Source organism: Meleagris gallopavo, chromosome 10 (genome assembly GCF_000146605.3).
Source record: "Meleagris gallopavo isolate NT-WF06-2002-E0010 breed Aviagen turkey brand Nicholas breeding stock chromosome 10, Turkey_5.1, whole genome shotgun sequence".
NCBI classification, from domain to species: Eukaryota; Metazoa; Chordata; class Aves; order Galliformes; family Phasianidae; genus Meleagris; species Meleagris gallopavo.
Window position 1 is genome coordinate 3,641,316 of NC_015020.2, and position 12,851 is coordinate 3,654,166.

The window sequence follows — 12,851 nt, forward strand, 5'->3', positions numbered from 1 at the left end:
AAAAAAAAAAATCATTCAAAGTATGTAATGTTCTAGTGAAGCTGAGTAGATTTCTAATTTTCATATTCTTATTTCAACTTGCTACATTGAAGAAAACAATGAACTACCTTATTTTCACTAGGTCCTCAATGTTTTTGATAAAGCTCCTTCTTTCACTTTCATAGTAAAAAGAAAGCTTTGAGCAACCTTGGCCTTTGTTGCAAATAACTCAGGCCAAGTTTCAGAATTAATTGCATCAGTTTTGTGTCAGGCATTGAAAATTTCTGTGATATCTTGATCTCTGTATAGACTTTTGGGCTAGAAAATGAGTTGACCCACTCTGGTTTCTGTGATACTATGAAACTGAACAATTCTCCTGATAGAAAGCTACTTTTATGGTTTTACTGACAAACAACAGGTTTAGAGACTTCAAAGCTTCATGTGGCTGAATGGGTTTTTCTCTTTTTTCTAGAGAGTGCAGCACAGCACAGAAATACTTCAAGATCTGACTCACAGAAATATTTCTGATTTTCTGGTGAAAACGTATCCCATTTTGATAAAAGGAAGGTAGGCATGAACTGCTCTGTTTTTCACATGTGACATTTTATACCTGTCTGTGAACATCGCATCTGATTTGTTGTAGCATTGTGTAGACTTGAGCATCATGTCCATATTTCTGACTTAAGAATAGGAGATATCTATTTTAGGGGAGTTAAACTGCTTTTATTTTAACAGTTTGTATAACCAATTGCTCCTTTATAGACAGAGAGCTAAGTTTCGATGTCAGTGGCATGTCATGTTAGCAGCAACTGTGTCAATGATGAACAAAATGGTGAATTGCAGAGTTTCTGATTTGTGTCCCTGAAGAACTGTAGCCACCAGTTTGACCATCTGCCTGAATTAATTATAATTTGCTCTCTGAAGTGCTAAAGGGCAGTAAGGTAATATCACATAGGTACATCTACCTACTGTTAGCTCCTGTGCTTGTCTGAGTGTCTTGCATGGTAGCTGGCTGTGCAGTTGTCCATGGCTTCTTATTGCTGATTCAGGCCTTGCTCTCTTTTCAATTTCTAGAACAGTTCTTGATATTTCCATGATATCAGTTATGTGCTAGCTGCATTTGGCTCATTCCTCTTTGGGAATGTCAGAATTGCTTTAGATGCATCTTTTAAAATCAGTTTACTATAGATTTAGGATAGAGCCAGTGTGTGTAAATTTAGAACTCCTACTTGTCTCTGTATGAGCTGGAGATGAACCATGTCAGAAAATAAAAAACTAAAGTAATAAGCCCACTTTAGGGAGCATCTAAAGTCCTGACAACCAATGATTCAATGTTATCTGCAGATTTAAAAAAACATACAAAAACAAACAAACAAAAAACCCCATTGCATTGGAAAACTAAAGATCTGCAAAGCATAGGAGTTCACCTTTAATTCCCATTTAAGCCTGACAATATATCACTGACTTTGGTTCAGTGCATTAAGAGACAGAATTCTCTTTGTCTGTTTCAGCTTGAAGAGCAAATACTGGGTCAATGAGCAAAGGTAAGAAACTAATTCACAGACCATGATGGTAAATAAAGAAACAAAGAATTTCTGTTTAACAGTGGGCCTCACAATGTTTCTCTGAATGGACAAGGGGAATGGTGACAGATAGCATAGAACAAAGAGAAGACTGTGGTGTGAAATAGGTTGGTGGGTTGTATTTGTTTGGACTGCCCCACAAGTGTGAAGGCCAGAGACACACAATGGAGTTGTCACAATTTTATTATCTACAAGGTCTGACTAGTGGAATTTGAGTGATGAAAGTTACAATACAATACAGCACTTCATTGTGTGAGTGCTCTGATGAGCCTCTTTCATAGTGCAGCAGAATAAAAAAAAAGACCTGGGGGTGACAAACTTAGGCAGCAATCTGTCAAATACAGAGGATTAGAAATGCAACTCCTTATTCCCTCTCAGAACATGCAGTAATTATAAAACGAATTCCACTAGTGCTCCACGCTTCCATTAGAGCATTTAACCCCAATGTGATGTCTACACTTGGAGATACTAAGCTTAGAAAAATGACTGATGAGTTTGAAGAACATAGGTTTTTCATCAGCGGTAGGAATTCAGTTCAAGGGTAGAAGCAGCTTCCTTCAGGGATTATCTCCTAGTTCATATGCAAGCATTACTTTCTATGGGATTAAATTTTGATCAGTATCATTCAATAATATTTATTATTACAGAATATTGGTTAACACCAATATTGGTTAATACCTGTTCCTCTCAGGAGAGATGAAATTTTAACTGGAGGTCCATTCTGTCCTCAGTCCTTCATGTTATCCAAGCAATTATACTGAATGTTAATAATCTTGATCTAGAGATTGTGAACTATAGACAGGACTTTTTTTCCAAAGTATTCTATCTGAATAATAATTTTCTCAGGATCTCAACGTGAACCCCTCATAAATGGATATAATTACTATTTGCAAGCAAGATCTAATACCTTATACAAGTTACTAGAAAAAGGTTGGAGACTGTTATATATAAATTATATGTAAATCAAACTTATATTAAAGGACTTTTTCGTATCCAAATCAATCTACGGAGTTTTGGGTCAGTGACACAAATGACTGATGTTGCTGTTTCTCTTTATTAGGTATGGAGGAATTTCTATAGGAGGAAAGCTTCCCATCCTTCATGTTTCTGGAGATGAAGTTGTCAATTTTTTAAGTAATCTGGGCCGAATGATGAATGTCACAGGAGTAAGATTTGTTTGGTCTCTTTACCCAAGAATTGTTACAAAGTTGGAAACCTTCAGCACTGGAATTCCCCTAGACAACTGGTCTTTAACCTTTTCATTTTTATTTTAGGGACAAACTTCACTGGCTGCTGCTAAAGAATTCTCTGATTTCCTTAAATACATGGAAACTGAAGATAATATTAAGGTATTTGCTGGAAATAATCTGCAAACTTACTTTCTTGAGATAGTCTTCAAATAATGAGATGGAATATTCCACCATAATACTGATGGTGGAATTCTCAGATTTAAGACAACCTGTATTTATTATGAGTAATAATAGTGTTAATGCATTTGCAGTTATTTCTAATATGACTTTTTTTTTAACCCATATTCTTAGTACTTCTTGCTACCCTAAGTACTTCTGAGCAGGACACATTCTGCTGAACTTTAAAATTCCGTCAAAATAATTTGGCAATTGCATGACAGTCGCTCTCCTAAAAGCACAGTATATGAGCTCCTCCTGCTGGACTGTGCCCAGGAGCTACCAAATCCTGGTGCTAGCATCTTCCTTGTTGACAGTTGCTACCAAAGTAAATAAAAGGCAGCCAATTATTCTCCTGCAGCTCAGGGTTATTAGTGAAAGCTTCTTAAATGAATCTATGCTTTCTGACTCTTTTAGGTGTGGTTTAACAATAAAGGCTGGCATGCTATGGTTAGTTTCCTTAATGTAGCCAATAATGCAATCCTTAGAGCTAATCTGCGGACTGGCCAAGCCCCTGAGGAATATGGGATCACTGTTGTAAACCATCCTCTGAACCTCACTAAGGAACAGCTCTCTGAAGTCACTGTGTAAGTCTGACTGTGTTTTGCTACTGGCTTTTACCCCTCTCTCTCCTGTCAGCTTACCATGTGCAGTGTGCTCGCACTCTGAGGAGGAATAGTTGAGATGATAGAATATGGAGTAATTTACTCAAAATTTTTCTCTAACCAAGAATTAGATATGCAATCCGTTCTTTTTTCTCTGAATATTTATTTTCATCCAACATAGGAGCTATGACGATTGGTTATACGTGATTGCATGTTTCTACTGATTTCAAAGATTAAAGGTCAGATTCAGAAGTCTTTGTTCATGCTTCAAAGCTGAAAAAATGTAGAGATCATAAGAAAACAGTGTCAGAAGTTGTTTCTAAGTAACTACATGTAGGCAATAGTCAATAACCTCTGTCTTGGTGCCAGTGTCAGCATACAACCATTGTTTATAGAGAAAGGCATCCTTAAGATATGACTTCCTTCTCAACATCTTCTGTTAAGTTCAGAAGTCAATGAAAATGGAAATTTGAGATAATGACAGGGATATCACTCACCAAAATTTGCTCTAGAGTGTCTAAAATAACGTGGATGTATTTGTTTAGGCTACTGAATCACATTCATTGTGTTGTTTCAAAAGGATTTAGAGCACAGCAAGATCTGTGCTTCATCTCACTTCGCAGTTTACCTCTTTGAGTACCTTTTCTCCTAGATCCCATAGCACTTCAGTTATTATGGCCTTATTGCCTGCTTTGAGACACACCATTCAGGAAAGGCTGTCAAACTGATATATGTAGGAGCTGAACTTTTCCAGTGAATGAAGTCAATTAGAAGAAAACAAGAAATGGTGTTGTCGTCATCCACATTTGTTAGCTACTGTTCCCAGTGCAGTATGGGAAGACACTAGCACATTTTGAAATTGGAAAAATCTTCTAGTTATCCAATAATCTTGTTTCTTTCAGATCTTAAAATTTCTGCCAGCTTTCCCAAATCCTAATATAGCATTATGTTGCATCCATTCCTTTGCTCACAGTCCCTTCTTGTGCTTTGTTGTAGGCTGACCACCTCAGTGGATGCTGTTGTTGCCATCTGTGTGATTTTTGCCATGTCCTTTATTCCAGCTAGTTTTGTTTTATACCTGATTCAAGAACGTGTGACAAAAGCCAAGCATCTCCAGTTTGTTAGTGGTGTTAGCCCTGCTGTCTACTGGCTAACTAACTTCATGTGGGACATAGTGAGTAACTGCTAGTCTCATTTTGTAGTTTCAACATTAACTAGGAAATAATCAGTAAATTAATCCGAATTAAATAAATGCAACTTTATATACCAGAGGAGAGTGCCTTTGCCAGAGTATAGTCGTAGACCCTACCCTCTGTTAATATTTCAAAATATAAAAGATATTCAAGGAGATTGATCAGCTGCTGGAACGATAACTGGAAGCCAGACAAAATGCTCTAGGATGTCTAAAATAACGTGGATGTATTTGTTTAGGCCACTGAATCACATTCATTGTGGTGTTTCAGAAGGATTTAGAGCACAGGCCCAGACATGCTTAGGCAAGGCTCAGCTATCCTCTTACTATTCCGCAGGCCTCTTGAAGGAATAAGTTTCTTGCCTGTTAGAGGCATAGCAAAGAGCTTGTGTTATGGTTATGGTTTTTTAACAAAGATGGAGCCCAAAGGCTTATCCAATAAGAAAAGCATGAACATAGGAGAGGAGAGAAGAAAAGAGGAGAGAACAGAAATTTTTGAAATGTCCTGAACTTTCTGGATTTTAGAAAGTGTTTTTTGATGAGAAGATAGCAAAACATGAGTATATTAAATGAGGGGAAAGAAGCAGATCTCTGAGTTTCTTTATCCTGCTGGTGACAGCAACATCCCTTCAGTCAGGAATTCTGCTTGGTCATGGCCCTTGACAGCATAGTGCAAAGTTATTGGAGTTAGCAGTTCTGTGAAATGCCGCCTTTCAGTATTCATGGGGAGCTCTGTATATTGCAGTAGTCCTACACTACTAATGCTGAACAGAGAAATTAAGCAGAGCATTGGCCAAGCATCGTTCAGTTTAGCTGCATTCCAGGAATGTGGCTCAAGTTATTAGCTTTTTGATTCCTATACAGCTTTTACATCACCAGAAATCACATCTCCTTGCATACTCACTGCCTTTTTCTGTGGGCAGCCTACCAGCAGGACCTAGGAACAATCAATTCCAAAGTTATAATCTAAGAAACAACAACATGTTTTAATTTTTGATGTACAATCTGATAAAAGATGTAAAATATAGAAAGATGTAGAAAGATGACAGAAAAATGTGGAGTGCTGCCAGAGGCCTGTTGATCCACAAGCCTGAACATCTAGTCCGTCTTGCTAATTCCAGTTTTCCTCAATACAAAATCCTTTGAGAATAATTTATAGAGTCTGGATATGTTTGTAAATCTCCTCAGGTCTTACACACTGATCTTCATCTGCTCTGTGATGTGGCAGGTGAATTATGCAGTGAGTGCTGGATTGGTTGTGGTTATATTCATTGGATTCAAGAAGAAAGCATACACTTCTCGGACTAACCTCCCTGTGTTTGTTACCTTGTTGCTTCTGTATGGGTGAGTCTTCATGGTGTTTTTTTGCACATGGGGCCCTATCTTTCACATGGAAATGATTTCGTGTTGTTGAACTTGGTACTTAGTGAAATCCAGCTTTGAGAAATAAAATCGAGTTTGTACAATATAGGCTAGACCTGGATTCTGTTCCCGATTCAGGTTATTTAGGCTCTTTGTCTAGTCATGTTCCTTAAAAGGAGTTTCGTCACTGCTTCACAGAACTTTTCACGATTTCATGTTATCCTTTTAGGAAACTAAATTTGTTCATCTGTGGTGGTTTAACCTAACTGCAATAGGTAGCTGAACACTCTTTCACTCCCCGTCCTCAAAAGGACAGAAGGAGAAAATATGCTGAATAAAGCTTGATGGGTTGAGATAATGATAGGGATATCACTCACCAAGTAGTGTCACAGGCAAAATAGAACAGTGAAAAAAGCAAACAAAAAGCGTCTTCCCCTCTCCTTTTTCCTCCCCCCAAATGACACGGGGCAATGGAGAATAGGGGCTGCAGTCAGCCCCAAACGCTTTGTCCTGGTCAATCTCTGCCCCTGTTTCATGTGATGTCCCTCCCGTGGCATGCTATTCTACCCGAACTGATCCTATGTGGGCTTCCCACAGGCTGCAGCTCTTCAAGCACTGCTTCAAGATGACTCTGTACCATGGGGCCCATTCTTCAGGAGTGCGCTGCTCTAGCACGTGTCCCCACAGACAGCAGCTCCCCCAGCCTTCCTGCCCCTACCCCTGGCTGCTCCCAACAGGCTGTAGTTCCAGCTCCGGGCTGCTCTGCAGGGGCTCTCAGGGCACATCCACTGCTGCACTGGGGGCTTCTCAATGGCTGCACATGGAGATCAGTTCTGTGCAGTGCCCATGACTGCAGGCAACAACCTGCTTCTCCATGGGCTTCTCCTGGGCTCCAGGGAGCTTCTGCTCCACACCAGGAGCACCTCCTGCCCTCCTCCTGCACTGACCTTAGTGACTGCATGGCTGTTTTATTCTCTCACTCCTTTCTTCCAGTTGCTGTTGCCCAGCAGTTTTCCCTTTCTTAAATCTGCTCTTCCAGAGGCACACCCAGTGTTGCTTGTGGCTTGGTTCTGGCCAGCAGTGGGTCCAATTCGGAGTTGTCTGGAGCTGGCTCTGGTCTGACATGGGGCTGAACCCAAACCTGCAGCTCCAGCTACTAAAACTTTGTCTTGTAAACCTGATACATCATCTTGTTCCTTTCTGTTATGTACATTATGTTTATTTCCTTCAACAACAGACAATACTAAAATATTTACCAGTATTTTATCCAAAGGCAAACGGTACTAAAACATCAACTTATTTTTGTTTGAAGGAGCATTTCTGTTGTCAAAATAGTGTTTTATAAGACTGACTGGAATTTTCTTCCTCTCATTTAATTAGTGATTATATGTCTTTGTTAGATCATTTTCCTTCTAGCTTTATAATTAGGTAATTAGGGAAAAAATCCACCAGATCTATCTTTGGAGTTAAAAAAGAAATTAAACTTTTCACATCTTCCTGTATATGTCACAAATCAAACTGTAGAGGCCACAGGTCTTTTCTGGACATAGTACCTTAATTTTCTGAAGTTTTTATATTCTTTGAATAATAGTCCTGAGAAAATGCAAAGCATTATTCAATCTCTGTAAAACAGTCAATGTTAAATGCTATTAGAATATTCATTTGCTTCATTATAAAGTGCAGTGATCTTTAGCAAGTGTTATATGGCTATATGTTTTATATATGTTTGTTTTCTATATACTGTAATTTGTGGGCCTGTGGACACTTGAATTAGCCTCTCATATTATAAAGCGTCTATCAAGATGAAAAAATACAATCACCTAGCAGTGACTTCAGTAATAATTTCACAATTCACTATTCAAAATAAAATTCTAAGAAAGGCAAGTAAATTCAGAGATTCGTGCATTAGCCTTTGTCTCCAGCCATTGTCACAATGGGAAATTTAGGATCATTCTTTCTAATGATGTGTATGTTGGCCCATTAACCAAATCGGTCAGATTGTTTGTTGCTGAGAATTGTAATTTTATTCCAGTGGTATACTGTTACGTGTTTGCTGTGTCTCAGAAATAATGGTACAGGAAGCTCCTGCTTTGCCATTTTTTCCCTTGTTTCTTCCACTAAGTGTACAGTCCAGTAAGGTATGCAGTGATATTTGGTGTGATAATGACTTACTAGCACTGTTTCTCAATTTTAACAATCTGTTGCCTTGCACTTTAACAGCAAACAAGACTAAGCAGAAAAAGCTTTGTGTCTAGTAGCAAGGGAAAACATACTGTAGTGGAACCTCTGGTTGATTTTAACATTTCATTACACTTGAAAAGAGAATGAAGCTCATCATTTTGTTTTTATTAGATCAGCTGACATAATACTGAGAAGCAGATATAGTATTTCTATCTTTTGCATGCAGGTGGGCAGTAATTCCCATGATGTACCCTGCTTCTTCTTTCTTCAGTGTCCCTAGCACTGCATATGTTGCACTGTCTTGCATTAATCTCTTTGTGGGGATCAACAGCAGTGCTATTACATTCATTCTGGAGCTATTTGAAAATAACCCGGTAAGAAATATTTTTGTTGTGACCTGGTTTTAAAAAGCTGTTCAAAGGGTGTCCAAACATAACCATCTCTAGCTATCTTTTTCAACCTTGTCATTCTTCTGGTATTAAATAAATGAATGGGGAACTTGCTGAGTTATGTCAGGAACAGGTGAGCAGAATAACCCACAGAAGTGAACCTCAGGGCAATCAGTACTTTGGGCAAGCAACCATCCACATACATGAGGAATGACATCAAAGTAGCACTTAGCTCTGCTAGCCAAGTACAAGAATAGATTGAACACAGTAGTTCTTAGAAAGGTGAAGAAACCAGTTTATAAAACACTGGTAGCTTGTATGCACTACTACTGCCTCTATAGCTGCTAATAGTTTTACTCTGAGGTTGACATCTTTCCTATAGATGACTGCAGTCCTATTACCTGTCATTATCGATAATGCATTTTCAGATACATGTGCTGATCAAGCATTATTTTTATTAGGAAGAAAAAACCCACATCTTTACTCAATTGGATTCATGGTATCAAGGGCCAATTTTACAATACTTTCTATCCTTGCTGTTCTTGCATTTTCTGTCGTGGTCCCTGGGCAGCATGGGGTTCAGTCTAATGCCTATCAGTCTGGGGGACAGTAGGCAAGTATTATCTCAGGGAACACATCTCCACTGCAGATAGTGTGTCTCCAGTGACACAATGACAGAGGGATAACTGCTCTTCTCTGGATTCAGTGATGGTGCAGTTAGATTGATGCAAGTACTTTTACTGTTTTGAGTATTTCCACATTGCACCAAAGTCCACTGTGTAGTTATGTCCAGACCCTGGTGCTTCTCAAGATTATGAGAGTCCTGATTATGACAATAAATACAGGTATTATGATATGGAAGTACCACACTTGTTGCTCATAGTTCCTGCTTGTGATTGCTGACACTAGAATTACATGTTGCCTCAGCAAAATCAAAGGATATTTCATTACAAAGATCAATTTTTCTCCCCACTGAAAATTGTTCACAAGAACCTTGCCTGGTATTGTGTATTCTGTTCTGCCACTGATAAATGCAGAGCAAACCATTTCTCTTACATGAAAAAAGAACTTTTTACTACTTTTACATGTTTCCTCAAAGAAATCTTCTTTGAATTGCTAACTATATTGCTTCTGTTTCCTATAGACTTTGCTGAAATTTAACAAAACTTTGAAAAATGTGCTAATTGTCTTCCCACACTTTTGCCTGGGTCGTGGCCTCATCGACTTGGCCATAAACCAGGCTGTGAGTGAAGTATATGCCAGGTTTGGTAAGTAAGATATAAAAACCAGCAAAGTATATCAGTGGTATATGGCCTGACCGTGAGTGAAATGGCTGGACGTTTTTTGGAACGTTAGTGGTTGTTTCCAAAATCCTCCTCTTTCACATGATCAGGTATTTGAGTATGAAAGTTCAGCCTCCCTAAAGGAATCACAGCTGATAACGTTGCCAGAACTTTAGGGCCTGACTAGCGGTCTGTATTGAAAGTTAAATTATTTGTTCAGCGCCAGACTCTGGTGTATTTTCATAATTTCTCCTAAAGTCCCTAGATTATCACATGTGGGATATATAATTTCATTTCATTTGAATACTTAAGTGGCCCTTGTTAATATTTAAAGTAGATGTTCTTCAAATGCATTCTTTAGGGATACGGCTGTTTCCTTATACCAATTTCTTTATTAAGACCATAATGATACAGCAATTTTTTTCCCCATCCAAAAAATATTTTTCATGTAATCCATGCAGATTTCATGTTATGTAATACATATGTATTCATATATATATATTCAGAGAGCTTATGTTCATTTTTACTCCCATGTAGCAGTTGTTTCTTAAGAATCTGTATTTATTGATGCAATGAAAAAATGGCAGACATTGACTGATAGTGTTTAAAAATTAGATTTTCTTCCTACACTAATAACACCTCTTGTTCTGATGAGCAATGTTTTTTTCAGCAGTATTTAATTGCTTTCTGGTGCTCCACCTCTCCAAAGGTGAGGAGCATGTTTCCAATCCTTTTCAGTGGGACTTTGTTGGGAAGAACCTGGTTGCCATGGCTGTTCAAGGAGTTGCATTCTTCTTTCTGAATCTCCTTATGCAGCACCAAATATTCCCCTCGAGATGGTATGTCTGAAAGTTTGTGTTAATGTTACTTCATTAGCAGGGTGAGCACCTTCATTGTTCTGTATGCTTCTATTATCTTTTGCTTTCTTTTCCTCTAATTTTTTTTTTTACAGCTTCTATAGCTTTATTCTGTTGATTCATCTGATTTCATCTTATTTGTTAATATTTGCTATTTATCTTGCTTTATCTATGCTTATTTTTCTGCACTGTCTTAACAGAAATAAGAGTATATTTATACAGCTTATTAAACAAATGAGTTTTCTTGAACTAAGACTTCAGTGTGAATTTCATTATTCTAATGCTGAGATTACACAATTACTTGGAAAGCTTGTAGTTTCCTAATTACTGGCATAGTACTAGCCTGACATACCAAGACTAGAATTCTAGTCTATTGCAAGAACAGTCATAGCCAGGGTACTATTCAAGCTTCCCCTGTTTGCTTTACAAATCTGCTTCTGTTCCAATGAAAATAGCTGCCTGCCAAATCTGTGTTGATTATTCACTGCTGCTGGGGATTCCCAGTAGGAGTACTAGTTGTTATAATTCTGAAAATACTGTCTTACAAGGAACTCTACTCAAAAGATACATGTAAAATCTATTAGTAAGTACTGAAGAGCTGTCAAATAGCAAAAGCTATGGCTTCGAGGCAGGTTACATCATATCCAACTGGCAATGCTATTCTCATTTGAACAAGCAGTTTCATCCCTTTTTAGTATTAAGGGCTTAACTTTCAGAGGCTAGGCACTGTCCCAACAGCAAGAATTCTCCAATGTTAGCCAGTGTTACAATATGAAATTTCAATCTCACTGCTCTCACCAGACAGAATTTTGCCAACTGAATAGCTCTTGTTTCACACTGCTATCGTAGCTTCACTCAGATCAACTCATTGTTTCTGCAATTGATTCTTTCTTTTCCAGGTTTGTTGAGATTGCTAAGTCACCTATTATTGGTGAAGATGAGGATGTTGCAGAAGAAAGAAAAAGAATTCTGAACGGGGGAAACAAAACAAATATCTTAGAATTACAGGAACTGACCAAGGTACTATTTTGAGAAGAATGAAATAAGTGAATCTAGTGTAAGTTGATTTGTTCAGAATGTATTTCAGCTGTGGATTTGGATGGTATTGTTTCCAAACTTAACCTTGTGTCCTGGAAAATAAGAAATGTTTTAGAAGTCAGGGATTGATATGTTATTTGACTATTTCCTTTTAATAGAGATCAAACCTCAGGAAAGTCCAACAAGGACAGTGAACTCTCTTACTTAAGTTATTTTACCTCACATCATCTATCCTGACATTTCTACTGAATGTGCATTTCTACTGTTAGTTGTCTTTTCTACAGTGCTTTTTCTCCTTAGGTGATTTTCAATCTCAGGTTAACCATTTAGTTGCTTTCATACTGGGGACTAGTGTAATCACTAATTTATCTTCTTTCCAGACATTGAAAGTAGGTAATTGATGCTATCAGAGTACATGTAAGTCTGAGCTACAGAAGTACAAAGATTGCACACATCGTTGAGATCTCATGAATAAAGAATTGAAGTGTCATTCTTGAAACTATTGTGTTGTATGAAGTCAGAGATACTTTGTACCAGCAAAGCATCAGGTCTGTCTCCTAGTGCTAAAGTTATGAAGTAAAAAGGCTCATGGAAGGAAAAGTTGTATTTTTAGGGATTATTATAAATTTATTTAAATGAATGCCTGACCTTGTTGATGCTTGCTCTGCTTAAAATTTTGTTTTGTTTGCTCTTTTACTTTTGTACTGGTTCCAAAGTTGCCTCGTCCCAATAGCATTAAACTAAAAAATTCAGAAAATTGTCTTTGCTGCAAAAATCTTGATTGTTTTTGTCAATTTAGATTTATGCAGGTAGGCATAAGCCAGCAGTGGACAGACTCTGTGTTGGCATCCGTCCTGGAGAGGTAAGTTGGTCACTATCACTAGATGAATCATCCAGGGATCAGTTCAAATTGCATTCTCCTGTTGTTTTATAAGTTGGAAACACTAAATAATGTGTATTTTTTTTTTTTTTTTTT

At 37.8% G+C, this 12,851-nt stretch overlaps 1 protein-coding gene across 2 annotated transcripts; it reads left to right on the top strand.

Annotated features, from left to right (window-relative positions):
• The first annotated feature begins 67 nt into the window (after positions 1–67).
• LOC104912257 (retinal-specific phospholipid-transporting ATPase ABCA4-like) lies at positions 68–12,845 on the top strand. Of its 2 annotated transcripts, XM_010715596.3 has the most exons (12): positions 72–546; positions 1,491–1,523; positions 2,623–2,728; positions 2,837–2,911; positions 3,386–3,555; positions 4,570–4,747; positions 5,994–6,109; positions 8,535–8,682; positions 9,842–9,965; positions 10,690–10,819; positions 11,737–11,857; positions 12,675–12,845. In XM_010715596.3, the coding sequence occupies exons 3-12, from the start codon at positions 2,711–2,713 to the stop codon at positions 12,807–12,809; spliced, it is 1,215 nt and encodes a 404-aa protein (XP_010713898.1). In that variant the 5' UTR covers positions 72–546; positions 1,491–1,523; positions 2,623–2,710; the 3' UTR covers positions 12,810–12,845. The 2 variants fall into 2 exon arrangements, with proteins under 2 accessions (XP_019474018.1, XP_010713898.1); XM_019618473.2 differs by lacking the exons at positions 4,570–4,747; positions 5,994–6,109 and having other exon boundaries at positions 68–546.
• Positions 12,846–12,851: the final 6 nt, after the last annotated feature.

Bases quoted from the DNA above. Each gene is read 5' to 3' on its own strand.
- LOC104912257 (XM_010715596.3), top strand. The intron at 3,556-4,569 runs GTAAGTCTGACT...GCTTTGTTGTAG, and splicing joins CAGCTCTCTGAAGTCACTGT to GCTGACCACCTCAGTGGATG. The intron at 9,966-10,689 runs GTAAGTAAGATA...ACCTCTCCAAAG, and splicing joins TGAAGTATATGCCAGGTTTG to GTGAGGAGCATGTTTCCAAT.